General features: G+C 44.9%; 1 protein-coding gene across 2 annotated transcripts in view; it reads right to left on the bottom strand.

Moving 5' to 3' along the window:
• LOX (lysyl oxidase) overlaps positions 1-8,692 on the bottom strand; it is a 57,183-nt gene extending 48,491 nt beyond the window's left edge. The window contains exon 1 of one of the 2 annotated variants that reach the window (XM_040415943.1): positions 7,849-8,691. In XM_040415943.1, coding sequence (XP_040271877.1) covers positions 7,849-8,524 — 676 coding nt within the window. In that variant the 5' untranslated portion in view covers positions 8,525-8,691. Of the gene's footprint in view, positions 1-7,848 lie in introns of both variants that reach the window. The other variant, XM_040415944.1, reaches the window with a different exon arrangement.
• Positions 8,693-19,120: the final 10,428 nt, after the last annotated feature.

Genomic DNA, 19,120 nt, shown 5'->3' on the forward strand with positions numbered 1-19,120 from the left:
TCCCGGCAGCCATGGTAACCATTCAGAAAAAGCTGAACGTCAGATCCGGCAATGCGCCGAAATGACGTTTAGCTTAAGGCTGGATCCGGATTAATGCCTTTCAATGGGCATTAATTCCGGATCCGGCCTCGCGGCAAGTGTTCCGGATTTTTGGCCGGAGCAAAAAGCGCAGCATGCTGCGGTATTTTCTCCGGCCAAAAAACGTTCCGTTCCGGAACTGAAGGCATCCTGATGCATCCTGAATGCATTTCTCTCCATTCAGAATGCATGGGGATAATCCTGATCAGGATTCTTCCGGCATAGAGCCCCGACGATGGAACTCTATGCCGGAAGACAAGAACGCAAGTGTGAAAGAGCCCTAAGCCAAGGGGAACACACTTGAAAAAATTTAAGATCTCAGAGCAGAGACCCCCACCATTAAAACATTACTGGCATATCATGTGAATATGCCATAAATGTCTCTGTAATCCAACTAGATAATCACAGCCTGTTGTGAACAGGGATATACCATATATATATGATTCAACTTAAAGGAGAAACGGTATTCAACAATATCCTTTTAAAATATGGGTAATTTTATTAAATGACAAAAAACACATGTACATAAAACACATAAAACAAACATAAAAGCAGAGACCATACAGAGTGCCATACAGCCTATCCTCATATGCATCAATATGTACTGCTATTAGCTGTGTGAGAGCTATGTGGAAGCATGCAGGTCAGCATATAATTATAGCAGCTGCCTCTGGATGCACTCTCAGCTATCTAGCTGGAACATATATCAAACATATGGTGCAGTTCTACATAATATGAAGATGGTAATGCGGTGATTCACACCATCATATCAATCTCACGGGTCAATAATAGTTTTTTCAAAGTTCTTACCCTGTATGGAGCGATAAGTGGATGTGGATAGGTGCTGTGTGGCGTGCTCCTCCAGGAGGAGCACGCCACACAGCACCTATCCACATCCACTTATCGCTCCATACAGGGTAAGAACTTTGAAAAAACTATTATTGACCCGTGAGATTGATATGATGGTGTGAATCACCGCATTACCATCTTCATATTATGTAGAACTGCACCATATGTTTGATATATGTTCCAGCTAGATAGCTGAGAGTGCATCCAGAGGCAGCTGCTATAATTATATGCTGACCTGCATGCTTCCACATAGCTCTCACACAGCTAATAGCAGTACATATTGATGCATATGAGGATAGGCTGTATGGCACTCTGTATGGTCTCTGCTTTTATGTTTGTTTTATGTGTTTTATGTACATGTGTTTTTTGTCATTTAATAAAATTACCTATATTTTAAAAGGATATTGTTGAATACCGTTTCTCCTTTAAGTTGAATCATAAATGTCTCTGGTAGGAAAACTATATTAAAGGATGGCTACATCTTTCACACAAAATGATCAATTACCACGTAATAAGAAAAGCTCCCCTAAAAAGAGTTGGGTATGATTCATTGAGCCCTATTAGATGATTAACACCAGGAGCTCTCCCCATAGAAGTCAATGCAGAAGTGGCTGCATTTTTCTCAGCATTGCGGGAACATATGAACATGGGACCAACACAGATGTCTTCAGCTGCCAAGCAAACATGCAACAGGTCAGCCAGTTTCATAGGCACAAATCTGCTGCTAGATGCCCTTTAAAGTGATTTTCTGGGATTTTGATACTGATGACCTATTCTCAGGATAGGTCAGATCGGTGGGGGTCTCCTTGTTGACCAAGCACAGTGCCGTACATTGTATAGCGGTTGTGCTTTGTATTGCCCTCAGCTTCATTGAAGTGAATGAGGCTGAGATGCTATACGAAGCACAGCCGCCATACAATGCTCACAGAAGAGCTGGTACCTTCTCAAACAGCTGATCGGCGGGGTCCTGGGTGTCGGACCCCTACTGATCAGATACTGATGACCTATCCCGGAAAACCCCTTTAAGGAGGACCTATTATCAAATAAAGATTTTTAATCAAAGTACTTCTGTGAATATGCGCCACTCTACTGAATAGGAAGTGCAATTTCTTTGCAGTTACCCCCCCATCTCCGAATTATGGGCAATAGTTCTGCCTCCAAATAAGCAAATGTGACCATGGTAAGCCAAATGGCTATCCCTGTACTTAATGGAGGGTGATTGTCACGGTCTCTAACGTGACAGGTGTCAGAAGATCTAAGGGACTGGCTGCACGTGATGTGATCTGACAGCCTCTTTGGTATCACTTGTTTTCAGTGTTGTTGCTGGTATGACCACACCTCTTGTCTCAGGTGTAGCTTAGTGGTCATTACTACTCTTCTATTTAGTCTGGCTTCACCCATCATGCTATGCGGTTGATAGCTTCAGTTTGGTATTGGAAGTGCTGGTGTGTAGTCCTCTTCTGAATTCCTGCTCGTCCATTTACTTCAGAAGTTAAGTGTTACTTCCTTTTCATATTTTGTTGTTTCCCCTCTATCTTTTGTTACTAGGCTTCAGGGAAACGCTGGTTCTTTCATATTGGAAGGAACAGGCCGTCTCAAGCCCAGACACTACTCCAGGGCTCTTCAGGGTTTCCAGTGTCTTAGGTTCCAGTGTATGAACATTCCTACCCTCAAGGTCCGTTCATACGGATAGGAGTCAGCGTTAGGATTAGGGTTTCCATAGGTGGAGACTGTTTTCCTTTCCCTAGCTTTAAAGGCCTAGTTCCTTTTCCCTTTCCTCCTGTTGTCGGTGTGGTGTTCCCTCCCACATCAGTACGTGACAGTGATCTTTTCTGCTCTGCTTACAGCTTTTGTATTTTGGAACTAGATGTAATCTATATAATATACAACTTATACTGATCGTGTGCTTCATCAGTTCATTCTCATCAAGAGCTGCATTTCACAACTTTCGGCAGTTCCCTACTGTTTTAGTGTCTGTGCCAAAGTGTTTTAGTGTCTGCGCCAAAGTGATCTGTTGGTTTGCATTCAAGGAGGTTTGCTATTTACAGGCACTGCGCTAAATCTCCCAAAACACAGTTCCCTACATTTAAACACATTTTCTAACCGTCTCTAAAAATAGCATATATTTCATTTTTATTGGCAAATTCACCTAATAATAGAGCAAAAGCTGAAAACAAGGTTTGCAGCCTGAAAACATGTGATAGTCAAGCAGCAACTCTTGATGCCTAGTGCCTTCTGCCATTCATAAAAGTTTGGATCTACTCAGAAATATATTTGGAGTAGTTCCAAATAGGACAACTTCCAGACGGCTGCATAGACATCCAATGCAATTGAGGTGGTCAGGTCATGAACTCCTGTAGATATTCTGCCAATATCTCAAGAGGTAGAAGGTAGCTATAGACAGCACAGGGAAATTACCGGTACTGCTTCTGCATCTGCTCAGCCATTGCTTCCTGACATACTGTAGATGATGGTCATGGGGCAACTTGAATTAATATCAGCACAGCAACATGGAAAATAGGTGGATTATTATCTGGATGAATTGCTGTTTAGCCCTTTAAATCTAGCCATACATATAAGATAACTGTCAGCCATGCAAGATTCCTTGGCTGGCAGCTGTTCCTTCCAGCCTCCCCCCCCCCATCCCATATATATGCATACTCGACTCAACCATGCACACATATGTTCTCAGTTGGGAGAGAGGAATAAGCCACTTCCAGACACCTCTTGATAAAAGAATTGGGCATGTTGAAATCCAACTGCTCTACCCTTCTTTCCCCAACATGTGCCATTGGGGGAGAGATGGAAGGCACATTTGATGGCCAACATTCATCTAATGTACATGGCCACATTAAGAGTTAAACCTATGACGGATCTCAATACCGGAAAATAGAAACGCTAGTGTGAAAGTAGCCTAAGCTGTGACCTTGCACACAGTGCTGAGCTCCTTCCACTGATTTCTGTTATACCCTGATAGTTCTTGTTGCCCCTTGTCCTTTCCACTTGCTCTAAGATACCAGATCAGTATCTGACCATTGTGTTAAAAAACAGTATTGAGATGCCACTATTTTCCTTCTGATAGACATGTTGTATGACCATGTGAATCCTCTTATAGGACTCTCTCTGGATGTTTGCGAATACCAGGGACAAAATCATTAGCACTAGAGATGAGCGGATTTCTTAAAAGTTCTATTCGGCTAATTCAACGAATTTCACCCAAAAATTCGCTTTGTCATAAAGTGCATTTTTTTGTAAGTTGTCGGTGCAATGACAGGAAGCTGCGATAGCGCTGCCCCCATCATACATGATCACGGCATATGAGTGTAAAATTAACAATAAAAAAACATTAAATCAAACTTACCGCCTCCATTTGCTCGCGAAGGGCCGGCCGCCGCCATCTTGCTTGAAGATCTCAGCCGAAATCCTGTGTGCCGCGAGATTTTGGCCGAGATCTTCAAGCAAGATGGAACCTGGCGGCCCGTCGCGAGCAAATGGAGGAGGTAAGTTAGAATTTTTTATTTTTTTATACTATTGCAGGTTAAATCGATTCGCTGACACGAAGCACGAGGAAATTTGGCTTCTAAGTGAATCGAATTTATCCTAAAATTCGGATCGAATTCCACTTCATGGGATTCGATTCGCTCATCTCTAATTAGCACCAGTTTGTTTCAGAGTTTGGATCCTCACACTGTGTTTGGGGATTGGCTGCGCTCTATCCTGAAAGTATATGTATATCTCCAGGTCATGCACTTTAGTCAATTTATTAAAAGTTATTAATCTCTGTATTGGAAACTGACTGGTAACAAATGTCGGCCATTACTGTTTCTCCCCCCACTTCTGAAAGCTGGATTACAACCCCATTGGATGCTGCAATTGTGGCTATATTGGGTAAGGCTACTTTCACCCCAGTGTTTTTGCTGGATCTATCATGGATCAGCAAAAACGCTTCCGTTCTGATAATACAACCGGATGCAGCCGGTTGTATTATCTTTAACATAGCCAAGACAGATCCATCATGAACTCCACTGAAAGTCAATGGGGACGGATCCATTTTCTATTGTGTCAGAGAAAACGGATCTGTCCCTATTGACTTACATTGTGAGTCAGGACGGATCCTTCTTGCTCTGCACCACATCGCGGACAGAAAAACCCTGCTTGCTTCGTTATTCTGTCCGCAATTGGGACGCAACCAAACGTAAAGGAATGCATTCTGGAGCATTCTGTTTTGTTCAATTCAGTTTTTTCCCCATTGACAATGAATGGGGACAAAACAAGTGTCCCTGTCCCCCCCCCATTGAGATCCTATGATGGATCTCAATAGCGGAAAGGGAAAGCGCAAGTGTGAAAGTAGCCTAACACAAATATAAGACCTATGGTTATAGTTGTCACATTCGGGTTCTGTAATCAGAGTGCGTGACTGATCAGCCACAGTGCCCCAATAACAGTGATCAATAGTGTCCACCCAACAGTGACGATAACAGTGACAGCTATAGTGCTCCCAAAACAGACGGGTACACCCAGAGTGCTCCTAAACTACAACCACAGTTCCCTCATGACAGAGCTACTGACAGTGTCCCCTATAAGAATAACCATACTGCATCCTGCAATGACTGCAACAGTGACAAAAACAGCGCCCACATTATAGTGACCATAATGCCACCATAACGAGAGTCAGCCACAGTGCCTGCCATTGTAGTGACCTTCTAACAGTAACAATCGGAGCACCCCCGATGGAATGATAGCTACGGGACTCCATAACAATTCTAGCTATTTATCACATACTCACACTTTTCTAAATGCCTTTCAGGCAAATTGGTAACTGCCAATGATGACTAGTTCTCAGATAATGTTGGTCATAACCTGGGCCTCTGCCAGGAGAGGTGACATCACTGCCTGTGGTTGGCCATGAAATAAAGAAACTCTACTTATTACTACTCTACTTTTATGCTTATAACATAGGGTCCATTCACACGTTCGTAGTTCTGGGTCCGCATCCATTCCGCAATTTTGTGGAACTGGTGCAGACCCCATTCATTTCAATGGGGCCGCAAAATATGCGGACAGCACACCGTGTGCTGTCCACATCCATAGTTCCGTTAATTGGCCCCTACAAAAAAGACAGAGCATGTTCTATTCTTGTCCACAAGACAAGAATAGGCATTTTTATCATAGGGCCGGCCATGTGCAGTCTGCAAAATTCAAGAGCTAACACGGCCGGTATCCATGTTTTGCGGATCCGCAATTTGCAGACTGCAAAACACTTACGGACGCGTGAATGGACCTTTAAAGAAATAGTCCAACTATTTTTTATTTTTTTTGCTGTATTAAGCATTACTATTATTACATGCACCTTGTTTTAACCTCATGCTGCTCACATTACTAATCCCAATAATGTGAGGCACAATATAATAGTTGCAGGTTGAGTAATCCCATGTAGTTTCCATGACATCTTTACTGTTGGTGTTAAGATTGGATCTTCACATCAGACCCTGGTAAGTGAACCTTTACTAAAATGTGTCTCCTTACTGTACCCATACTCTATCTACCTTGTACGTCTGGAGATCATCATGGTCACACATCATTCATAATAAACCCTAGAGATTCAGATAATTTTGGTGGACACAGAGTTTTTTTTTTTTCATCTTTGCCTTGCAGGATACTTAGAAGAATTCTTAATAAATTGAACATCCTGGATTTATTATGTTCTCTGGATATTTCAGTTCAGTATAGAGAACTTGAGAAACTTGCTGATTAACTATTTATGCACGAGTAACAGAAGTATTTGTAGGATGCTATATAGATACTGGCACCATATCTATCATATTACAAAATCAGCCCTAGCACCCCCCACCATCACGTGCACATTTTATGTGCTATGTAATCTCTTATCATGTACATTACAATTGTATAACAGATGTGTAATGTCTGACAGTAAGACCTAGTGTGCCCCCTTGAGGCTCTGTTTTGTTTCAAAGTCAGGGCTCTTCTACACACGCTAGGCTCAATACCACAACGTGGCATCGTATATATGCCACAAAAAAAAAAACAAGAATAGCGACATCACACAATATATTCAAATCATTAAAAAAAAAACATAGGGGGAGATTTATCAAAGTGGTGCCCATAGCAACCAATCAGATTCCACCTTTCTTTTTCCAAAGGAGCTGTGAAAAATGAAAGGTGGAATCTGAATGGTTGCTATGGGCAACTAAGCCAGTTCTACTTTACACCAGCTTGATAAATCTCCCCCATAATTTTCATTATACCAAATCCAGATGAAAAAATATTCCATGATTAAAACAGAAGTTACCTCTATACCTACACAGAACCAGGAGCTACAATGTGGCACACAATTGATCAGGAGAAAACATCAGCATAAGAATCAGTAAACATGACCCAAAAGGGGGGAATATGAGTCAAAGTGCAAAAAATGCAAAGTCTAAGGAATAACAATGATCCAGACCACAGCAGCACCTGAGACTCCAATGCCGTTTCGCAGTCGCTTCCTCCAGGGGGACTCAGGGCTTGTTCACATCATCAATTAGTGCTCCATGTGTTCTCTTTCAAATGGATTGTAACGATAGCGGATCACGAACGGACAAAACGGAAACAAACTGATCAGTTTTTCTTTATTTTTTTATTACAGTAATGTACCACACAAAAAAACGATCACAATCATGCTACGGAAACACGCATTCCAATTAACAAGATAATGAATAAACATTTTTTTTTTCTTTTTTGCCCCTTTTCTAACAGATTGAAACAACGACGCTGATGTGAACGAGCCCTTAGTCAGTTTTATCAATCAAAATAGTAACATAAACGTGTAATAAAATGTCATTTTGCTAATATTCTCATGGTGTACTGTAATATGACTATGTTTTATGCAGTGACATTCATCCATGCATTGCTGTATCTTACCATTCTGATGATACCGGGTACCGTAGCCATGTCGTTGCCTATCAGATGGCCTTGGCCTCTCGTAGGTGTCATAGTAGTTGTAATAAGGATTGTCATCATTACCATACTTGTAAGGGTTATATGGATCATCTCCTTGCATCCTGTCCAGCCTGCCTCTATTGCTTGTAGTTGCATTTACTCTTTGTGATGGCTGTGGACTGGGTCGAGCAGCAGTGTGTCTCCTGTCAGAAGCACTCTCTTGTCTGCTTCTTTGTCTAGGAGAAGCATCCTCTCCTTGACTTCTTGGTCTGCCAGCTTGGAACCAGAGACGACTTTCAGTCTCACTTGCCTGATTTGTGCTTGTTGCTTGTCGAACTTCAGTCTGAGGGTTTTCAGGTCTGGAATCTTGTGGTCTCACTGAAGCTCCTGGAGATGTATTATTTCTACTGCTTAATAGCAGCAAAGGATTGTTAGGTGAACCCGATGCAGAGGTTCTTCTCCTTGATGGCTGATACTCAGAACCCTGGCTCAGTAGGCTGTATACTCTCCCATTGTTCTGCCACTGCACCCTCTGCCTCCATGAAGGGTTGGGACCACCAGCTATTCTGTGGTGTTGTTGACAGGTGCCTTGCAAAATGCAGTATATTATGAAGACAACAAGATGCAGTAAAGGTGTACTGACTTTTAAGGAGTCCATTTTCCAAATAAAAATATGAAGTATTAAGGTTTCAATTAAAAGGGGACATATGAGAAAAAGTAAAAAGCTAAGACAAGAAGCAGTTATTGTAAATGAATGGATAGCAGGACCTCTGTCTTTTAGGCAAAGCAGACGAGTGAGCCACTTCTCATATTTCTATAGTTTTGCTGGTGCTTGCACTGGTGAACAGAGGGGAGGGGAGGAGAGATGGGAGTTTTTAAAGTTTCTGGCATGTTTAATAAAAGTTATACAAGATTCATTGGCTGGCTGCCTCCTCTGTTATTTGTTCATGTAATGTGATTAAGAACGTGGGGCTTAGCATATCTTGAAGACCCCCAGTCCAGAAAGCATATAGAAACACATGCAGATGAAGCAGAACCTAGCACATAAGTAAAGATTCATTTCATAGATGATAAGGGGGCATTTATACTTTGCATTTTTGGATATTTGAGGCTACATTACTGAGTATAGAAACAGAATTAATTGGTGCATCCTGCATGGTAGAACAAAAACTCAAGTGCACATATTTTATAGTTATAGGGAAAGTCACACAGGCATAGCAACATTTTATAAACTGTGTATGATCTATATACAAACTAATACCTCATCATCTAATATGCAATCAGAGGTTTTTAAAGAAAAAGTATCTAAGCCCATCCACCAGCAGCAAGGTGACCTTGATACGGATGCATACCTACAGTATCTCTATACCTATTTCTATGTCGTTCGTGGACATCTACTCTCGGAGATCTGAACCCATAAAAAAACAGACTGCTACCATTATTACCTTTCAGGGTGAGCAGGCAATGACCTGTTGCATCCCTCTATGCCAGCAAACATTTTATGAGCAGAAGGCGCATGGTTAGCTATACATATGGCTTCATTAAAAAAAGGCTGCGAAGGGGATGGGTTACTGATATCACTCAACATGGAGGTCACCACACCTCCTCATATATGCTGCAAAAAAAGGTGATGTGTATAGCTGACTATGCGCCTTCTGCTCATAGAAGGTTTGCTGGCACAGAGTGATGCAACAGGTCATTGCCTCCTCATCCTGAGAGGTAATAGGTCATCCGTATTGAGGTCACCTTGCTGCTGGTGGATAGGCCCAGATACTTTTTGATCAAAAAATATATCTGGTAAGATTCTCTGATTGTATATTGGATGAAGTATTATTTTGTATATGGATCATACACAGTTACTTTAGAGAATGCTGCTATGCCTATCTAACTTTCCCTGCAATACTTAGTATGAATATATGCCCTTCAGAAAGTATGTCCTTTTTTCAGTGATATGAAAACATTTTGATCCTATTTTCTGTCACTTGATCCTTTTGGTTGCACCAAATTTGTCCATGAGTATGTCTAGAATGACCATCAGTTCTATTCCCAGGCACAATTTCCTGCACAAACAAGCACTTTGTCTGTGTAAAGAATGAAAGAGAGACAGCACAGCTCGAGTGTTGCTGCTTTGTTGTGCTGATTATCGGAGGTTCTTGGTCGGAACCCCCACTTATTAAACATGGATGAATATATAAAGGGTATCTGCCATGTTGTACATGCAGACCTACATAAGCCACTACAGCAGGGGTAGGAAACCTCCGGCCCGTGGGACCATTTCATGTGGCCCCTGTCCCCTTGCCAGAACATATTGTGAAAATCTAATGACTGCTTCTATTAGCATGCGGGAGGCACAGGAAGGTGAGAACAGCGCATTACTAGCTATACTCACCTTCCCTGGTCTTCTTCCCGCCCCAAGTTGTGTCCTGACACGTACAATGTCAGGATGTAGTGCACATAGATGAGCACTATGACCTGACACTGTGCTCTGTCAGGTCACAGTACAGCGCGGCAGGAAGTAGACCAGGGAGGGCACGTGAATCTACCAAGTGGTAGAGCCATCCGGAGCTGGAGAAGTAAGTTTATTTTTTTGTTTATTTTAAATGTCTGATCTGAGGTCTAATTGGGGCTGATCTGAGGCTGGGGGGGGGGGGGGGGGGAGTGGTCTGATGGTGGCTTATCTGAAGCTTGGTTCTGATGGGGGGCTGATCTGAGGCTGGGGGTCTGATAGCGGGCTGATCTGAGGCTGGGGGTCTGATCTGAGGCTGGGGGGTCTGATGAGGGTCTGATCTGAAGCTGGGGGGTCTGAAAGGGGCTGATCTGAGGTTAGGGGGGGTCTGATGGGGGTCTGATCTGAGGTTGGGAGGTCTGATGGGGGTCTGATCTAAGGCTGGGGAGGGTTTGATGAGGGTCTGATCTGAGGCGTCTGATAGGAGGCTGATTTAAGACTGATGGAAGTGGGGGGCAGATCTGAGGCTGAGAAAGGGACAAAGGCAGGGACAGTTGTGAATAAAGAGGCAGGGACAGTGGCATGGAGAGTGAAAGCTGGGTGAAACCCTCTCTGGACCATTCTGGGTTTAGCTTGGCTGCCATTAATGCCAAATAAAGAAATAAATATATAACATTCTCCACTTAAAAATTAGACTGCTATTCGTGGTCAAAATGGCAACTGTACTATTTGTAATATATAGTGCAGGCTCCATTTTGTGCTGCAAAAATACAGTGCTTTAGATTGTTTTAATTGAAGTGCAATTTCTGTAACTTACCCCTAAGTCACTACTTAGGGGAATTTTTTATGGCCCCCCAACGATGTTACAAATATCCAAATGGCCCTCGGCAGCAAAAAGGTTCCCCACCCCTGCACTACAGCCACTAAGCCACAGTGCGCTACTCATATTCTGAGATTACTCATATTTACTCACCTATTTTTAGATTCTCTTATTTTGGAGGCTGCCATTTCTTTCCAGATTTCACTATCACAAATATGGTAAGTCATGAGGAGAATGCAGAATTTTTTACAGTAATTTTGATTTAAAAATATGAACAAAATGTTAGTTTAGACTCAGTTTCTACAGATATTGGTAGAAAATTATTTTTATAGCATGTCACACCCTGGAGGGTAACAGTCACTGCAATTAATATATTTTTTAAGGGGTTTTCTGGGAGTAGAATATTGATCAATATCAGATTGATCAGATTGATGGGGGTCCGACTACTGGCACTCCTCCGATCATCAGTTTGAAGAGACTATAGCGCTCTAGTGAGTGGGAAGGGCAGTTGTAATTGCACTGCACCACCACTACAAAAAAGACGACACACAGGTAAACTTTGAAGAGGACAGAGCGCTCGCATGGACCCCTTCAAACAGCTGATCAGCGGGGGTGTCAGGAGTCGGATCGGCACCCCCACCAATATTGACGACTTGAGGATAGGTCATGAATATTCTGACACTTAACAACCCTTTTTAAGAAGGCCCACCAAACCTGCTAATGAATACAGAGGTAAAATCCTTTCTTATTTTATCAGTTTGTGTGATTATAGATGCCTAAATAGTGATGGACATCCCTTAATCCTTTACTTCAGTGGTCTTCAATCTGCTGCATATTTGGTGAAATCAGAGGCTTGCGTACCATTCGGGGTCCAGTGGTATCAGTCACAACTCAAGATCTAGTGCCTTATCAAGGCCCTGTAAAAGATATTGCCTTGGGGACCAGGAGTTTTAAATTTGTCCCAAGTTGTATGCCCCTGTGAAAAATAGGCTACATGCACACGACCGTTGTGTGTTTTGCAGTCCGGAAATTGCGGATCCGGAAAACACGGATGGCGTCTGTGTGCGTTCCACAATTTGCGGAACGACACGGACAGCCTTCAATATAACTGCCTATTCTTGACCGCAAAGCGCGGACAAGAATAGGACAGGTTATATTTTTTTTGCAGACCACGGAACGGAACAACGGATGCGGACAGCACAGTGCTGTCCGCATCTTTTGCGGCCCCATTGAACTGAATGGGTCCGCATCTGAGCCGCCAAAACTACGGCTCTGATGCGGACCAAAACAACGGCCGTGTGCATGAGGCCTAAGAATGCCATGAAAGCTACTGTATATACTATAATGACATGCTAGAACTTGTAGCTTCACAACAGCTGGACAGCAGAGGTCAACAGATAATCAGTTAATTATATCTTAAAGCAAATGACTAACCTATGTGAGTATTGAAAGGAAGCACTGGATAATGTATAGACAAGCACTGATAGTTCCCCGGTGAACTACCAGACAGCTAGACACACATGCAAGGGCTGCTTCCTTCTTAAACGTCAAAGGGGTGTACTGCATGAATGATAAAAGTAAGACATGACATATGACATAGCGGCTGTGTACACTGCCTATAGGACCATTGCAGGGGTTTCATTACATGTGAAAGAAGGGCGATTTACAGTCAGGTCCATAAATATTGGGACATCGACACAATTCTAATTTTTTTGGCTCTATACACCACCACAATGGATTTGAAATGAAATGAACAAAATGTATTTTAACTGCAGACTGTCAGCTTTAATTTGAGGGTATTTACATCCAAATCAGGTGAACGGTGTAGGAATTACAACAGTTTGCATATGTGCCTCCCACTTGTTAAGGGACCAAAACTACTGGGACAATTGGCTTCTCAGCTGTTCCGTGGACAGGTGTGTGTTATTCCCTCTATATCCCAATTACAATGAGCAGATAAAAGGTCCAGAGTTCATTTAAAGTGTACTATTTGCATTTGGAATCTGTTGCTGTCAACTCTCAAGATGAGATCCAAAGAGCTGTCACTATCAGTGAAGCAAGCCATCATTAGGCTGAAAAAACAAAACAAACCCATCAGAGATAGCAAAAACATTAGGCTTGGCCAAAACAACTGTTTGGAACATTCTTAAAAAGAAGGAACGCATCGGTGAGCTCAGCAACACCAAAAGACCTGGAAGACCACAGAAAAAAACTGTGGAGGATGACCAAAGAATTATTTCCCTGGCGAAGAAAACACCCTTCACAACAGTTGGCCAGATCAAGAACACTCTCCAGGAGGTAGGTGTATGTGTGTCAAAGTTAACAATGAAGAGAAGACTTCACCAGAGTGAATACAGAGGGTTCACCACAAGATGTAAACCATTGGTGAGCCTCAAAAACAGGAAGGTCAGATTAGAGTTTGCCAAACGACATCTAAAAAAGCCTTCACAGTTCTGGAACAACATCCTATGGACAGATGAGACCAAGATCAACTTGTACCAGAGTGATGGGAAGAGAAGAGTATGGAGAAGGAAAGGAACTACTCATGATCCTAATCATACCACCTCATCAGTAAAGCATGGTGGTGGTAGTGTCATGGCATGGGCATGTATGGCTGCCAATGGGACTGGTTCTCTTGTATTTATTGATGATGTGACTGCTGATAAAATCAGCAGGATGAATTCTGAAGTGTTTCGGGCAATATTATCTGCTCATATTCAGCCAAATACTTCAGAACTTATTGGACGGCGCTTCACAGTGCAGATGGACAATGACCCAAAGCATACTGCAAAAGCAACCAAAGAGTTTTTTAAGGGAAAGAAGTGGAATGTTAAGCAATGGCCAAGTCAATCACCTGACCTGAATCCGATTGAGCATGCATTTCACTTGCTGAAGACAAAACTGAAGGGAAAATGCCCTAAGAACAAGCTGGAACTGAAAACAGTTGCAGTAGAGGCCTGCAAGGATGAAACCCAGCGTCTGGTGATGTCTATGCGTTCCAGACTTCAGGCTGTAATTGAAAGCAAAGGATTGATTTATGATTATTATTCTGTCCCATTACTTTTGGTCCCTTAACAAGTGGGAGGCACATATGCAAACTGTTGTAATTCCTACACCGTTCACCTGATTTGGATGTAAATACCCTCAAATTAAAGCTGACAGTCTGCAGTTAAAGCACATCTTGTTCGTTTCATTTCAAATCCATTGTGGTGGTGTACAGATCCAAAAATGTTAGAATTGTGTTGATGTCCCAATATTTATGGACCTGACTGTGTATAGGGAAGAGTATTTTTTACAGTTAGAGAAGTTAAACTATGAAAGTCCTACCCAATAGGCACTAATGACATATACTATATCAGCTTATAAAAAGGGCTATATGCTTATCTAATAGCAAATGCCATTAAGAGTGATAATTAATTATATAAATAATAATGTATAATTGTTGTGAAAAGTTAAAGGGGTTGACCACTTTCTGGCCATTGTTGATGAATGTGTCTCTGGAGGTCTAATAGTGGTCAGATATGGGGGTTTGGAGGTCTATTGGGGGTCTGATTGGGGGTCTGGAGGTCTAATGGGGGTCTAAATGGGGGTCTGGAAGTGTAATGAGGGTCTGGAGGTCTAATGGGGGTTAGGAAGTCCAGTGGGGGTCTGGAGGTCTAATAATGGTCTGATTGTGTGTCTGGAGGTCTAATTGGGGTCTGATTGGTGATCTGAAGGTCTAATGGGGGTCTGATTGGGGGTCTGGAGGTCTAATAGTGGTTAGATATGGGCGTTTGGAGGTCTAGTGGGGGTCTGGAGGTCTAATGGGGTTTGATTGGGGGTCTGGAAGTCTAATGGGTGTCTGGAGGTCTAATAGGGGTCATATATGGGGCTTTGGAGATCTAATGGGGGTATGATTATGGGTCTGGAGGTCTAATGGGGGTCTGGAGGACTGGTGTGGGGTCTAATGGGGGTCTGGAGGTCTGGTCTGAGGTCTGATATGGGGGTCTGGATATCTGGTCTGAGGTCTGATATGGGGGCTTTGGAGGTCTAATGGGGGTCTTATATGGGGGTTTGGAGGTCTAGTGGGGGTATGGAGGTCTAATAGGGGTCTGATTGGGGTGGGGGTCTGGAGGTCTAATTGGTGGTCTGAAGGTCTAATGGGGGTTTGATTGGGGGTTTGGAAGTCTAATGGGGGTCTGATTGTGGGTCTGGAGGTCTAATAGGGGTCAGATATGGGTGTTTGGAGGTCTAGTGGGGGTCTGGAGGTCTAATGGGGGTTTGATTGGGTGTATGGAAGTCTAATGGGGGTCTGGAGGTCTAATAGGGGTCAGATATGGGGCTTTGGAGATCCAATGGGGGTCTGATTATGGGTCTGGAGGTCTAATGGGGGTCTGGAGGACTGGTGTGAGGTCTAGTGGGGGTCTGGATGTCTGGTCTGAGGTCTGATATGGGGGCTCTGGAGGTTTGATATGGGGTTTGGAGGTCTAATGGGGGTCTTATATGGGGGTCTGGAGGTCTAATGGGGGTCTGATCGGGGTGGGGGTCTGGAGGTCTAATTGGGGTCTGATTGGTGGTCTGAATGTCTAATGGGGGTCTGATTGGGGGTCTGGAAGTCTAATGGGGGTCTGATTGGGGGTCTGGAGGTCTAATGGGGGTCTGATTGGGGGTCTGGAAGTCTTATGGGGGTCTAATTGTGGGTCTGGAGGTCTAATAGTGGTCAGATATGGGGGTTTGGAGGTCTAGTGGGGGTATGGAGGTCTAATAGGGGTCTGATTGGGGTGGGGGTCTGGAGGTCTAATTGGGGTCTGATTGGTGGTCTGAATGTCTAATGGGGGTCTGATTGGGGGTCTGGAAGTCTTATGGGGGTCGAATTGTGGGTGTGGAGGTTTAATAGGGGTCAGATATGGGTGTTTGGAGGTCTAGTGGGGGTCTGGAGGTCTAATGGGGGTCTGATTAGGGGTCTGAAGGTCTAATGGGGGGGTCTGGAGGACTGGTGTGAGGTCTAATGGGGGTCTGGAGGTCTGGTCTGAGGTCTGATATGGGGGTCTGGAGATCTGGTCTGAGGTCTGATATGGGGGTCTGGAGGACTGGTGTGAAGTCTAATGGGGGTCTAGAGGTCTGGTCTGAGGTCTGATATGGGGGTCTGGAGATCTGGTCTGAGGTCTGATATGGGGTCTCTGGAGGTCTTATATGGGGGTCTGGAGGTCTAATGGAGGTCTGGAGGTCTAATGGGGTCAGACATGGGGGTTTGGAGGTCTAGTGGGGGTATGGAGGTCTAATAGGGGTCTGATTGGGGTGGGGGTCTGGAGGTCTAATTGAGGTCCGATTGGTGGTCTGAAGGTCTAATGGGGGTCTGATTGGGGGTTTGGAAGTCTAATGGGGGTCTGATTGTGGGTCTGGAGGTCTAATAGGGGTCAGATATGGGTGTTTGGAGGTCTAGTGGGGGTCTGGAGGTCTAATGGGGGTTTGATTGGGTGTATGGAAGTCTAATGGGGGTCTGGAGGTCTAATAGGGGTCAGATATGGGGCTTTGGAGATCCAATGGGGGTCTGATTATGGGTCTGGAGGTCTAATGGGGGTCTGGAGGACTGGTGTGAGGTCTAGTGGGGGTCTGGATGTATGGTCTGAGGTCTGATATGGGGGCTTTGGAGGTCTGATATGGGGTTTGGAGGTCTAATGGGGGTCTAATATGGGGGTTTGGAGGTCTAATGGGGGTCTGGAGGTCTAATTGGGGTCTGATTGGGGTGGGGGTCTGGAGGTCTAATTGGGGTCTGATTGGTGGTCTGAATGTCTAATGGGGGTCTGATTGGGGGTCTGGAAGTCTAATGGGGGTCTGATTGGGGGTCTGGAGGTCTAATAGGGGTCAGATATGGGTGTTTGGAGGTCTAGTGGGGGTCTGGAGGTCTAATGGGGGTCTGATTAGGGGTCTGAAGGTCTAATGGGGGTCTGGAGGACTGGTGTGAGGTCTAATGGGGGTCTGGAGGTCTGGTCTGAGGTATGATATGGGGGTCTGGAGATCTGGTCTGAGGTCTGATATGGGGTCTGGAGGACTGGTGTGAAGTCTAATGGGGGTCTAGAGGTCTGATATGGGGTCTCTGGAGGTCTGATATGGGGGTCTGGAGGTCTAATGGGGGTTTTATATGGGGGTCTGGAGGTCTGGAGGTCTAATGGGGTCAGACATGGGGGTTTGGAGGTCTAGTGGGGGTATGGAGGTCTAATAGGGGTCTGATTGGGGTGGGGGTCTGGAGGTCTAATTGAGGTCCGATTGGTGGTCTGAAGGTCTAATGGGGGTCTGATTGGGGGTCTGGAAGTCTAATGGGGGTCTGATTGTGGGTCTGGAATTCTAATAGGGGTCAGATATGGGCGTTTGGAGGTCTAGTGGGGGGTCTGGAGGTCTAATGGGGGTCTGATTGGGGGTCTGGAAGTCTAATGGGGATCTGGAGGTCTAATAGGGGGTCAATATGGGGATTTGGAGATCTAATGGGGGTCTGATTAGGGGTCTGGAGGTCTAATGGGGGTTTGGAGGACTGGTGTGAGGTCTAATGGGGGTCTGGAGGTCTGGTCTGAGGTCTGATATGGGGGTCTAGAGATCTGGTCTGAGGTCTGATATGGGGGCTCTGGAGGTCTGATATGGGGGTCTGGAGGTCTAATGGGTGTCTGGAGGTCTAATGGGGATCAGACATGGGGGTTTGGAGGTCTAGTGGGGGTATGGAGGTCTAATAGGGGTCTGATTGGGGTGGGGGTCTGATATGGGGTTTGGAGGTCTAATGGGGGTCTAATATGGGGGTTTGGAGGTCTAATGGGGGTCTGGAGGTCTAATTGGGGTCTGATTGGGGTGGGGGTCTGGAGGTCTAATTGGGGTCTGATTGGTGGTCTGAATGTCTAATGGGGGTCTGATTGGGGGTCTGGAAGTCTAATGGGGGTCTGATTGGGGGTCTGGAGGTCTAATAGGGGTCAGATATGGGTGTTTGGAGGTCTAGTGGGGGTCTGGAGGTCTAATGGGGGTCTGATTAGGGGTCTGAAGGTCTAATGGGGGTCTGGAGGACTGGTGTGAGGTCTAATGGGGGTCTGGAGGTCTGGTCTGAGGTATGATATGGGGGTCTGGAGATCTGGTCTGAGGTCTGATATGGGGTCTGGAGGACTGGTGTGAAGTCTAATGGGGGTCTAGAGGTCTGATATGGGGTCTCTGGAGGTCTGATATGGGGGTCTGGAGGTCTAATGGGGGTTTTATATGGGGTCTGGAGGTCTAATGGAGGTCTGGAGGTCTAATGGGGTCAGACATGGGGGTTTGGAGGTCTAGTGGGGGTATGGAGGTCTAATAGGGGTCTGATTGGGGTGGGGGTCTGGAGGTCTAATTGAGGTCCGATTGGTGGTCTGAAGGTCTAATGGGGGTCTGATTGGGGGTCTGGAAGTCTAATGGGGGTCTGATTGTGGGTCTGGAATTCTAATAGGGGTCAGATATGGGCGTTTGGAGGTCTAGTGGGGGGTCTGGAGGTCTAATGGGGGTCTGATTGGGGGTCTGGAAGTCTAATGGGGATCTGGAGGTCTAATAGGGGGTCAATATGGGGATTTGGAGATCTAATGGGGGTCTGATTAGGGGTCTGGAGGTCTAATGGGGGTTTGGAGGACTGGTGTGAGGTCTAATGGGGGTCTGGAGGTCTGGTCTGAGGTCTGATATGGGGGTCTAGAGATCTGGTCTGAGGTCTGATATGGGGGCTCTGGAGGTCTGATATGGGGGTCTGGAGGTCTAATGGGTGTCTGGAGGTCTAATGGGGATCAGACATGGGGGTTTGGAGGTCTAGTGGGGGTATGGAGGTCTAATAGGGGTCTGATTGGGGTGGGGGTCTGGAGGTTTAATTGGGGTCTGATTGGTGGTCTGAAGGTCTAATAGGGGTCAGATATGGGGGTTTGGAGGTCTAGTGGGGGTTTGGAGATCTAATGGGGTTCTGAGCTGAGGTCTACAACTGGGATCTGATATGGGGTCTGACATAGAGGTCTAATCTGGGG

Source organism: Bufo bufo, chromosome 2 (genome assembly GCF_905171765.1).
Source record: "Bufo bufo chromosome 2, aBufBuf1.1, whole genome shotgun sequence".
NCBI classification, from domain to species: domain Eukaryota; kingdom Metazoa; phylum Chordata; class Amphibia; order Anura; family Bufonidae; genus Bufo; species Bufo bufo.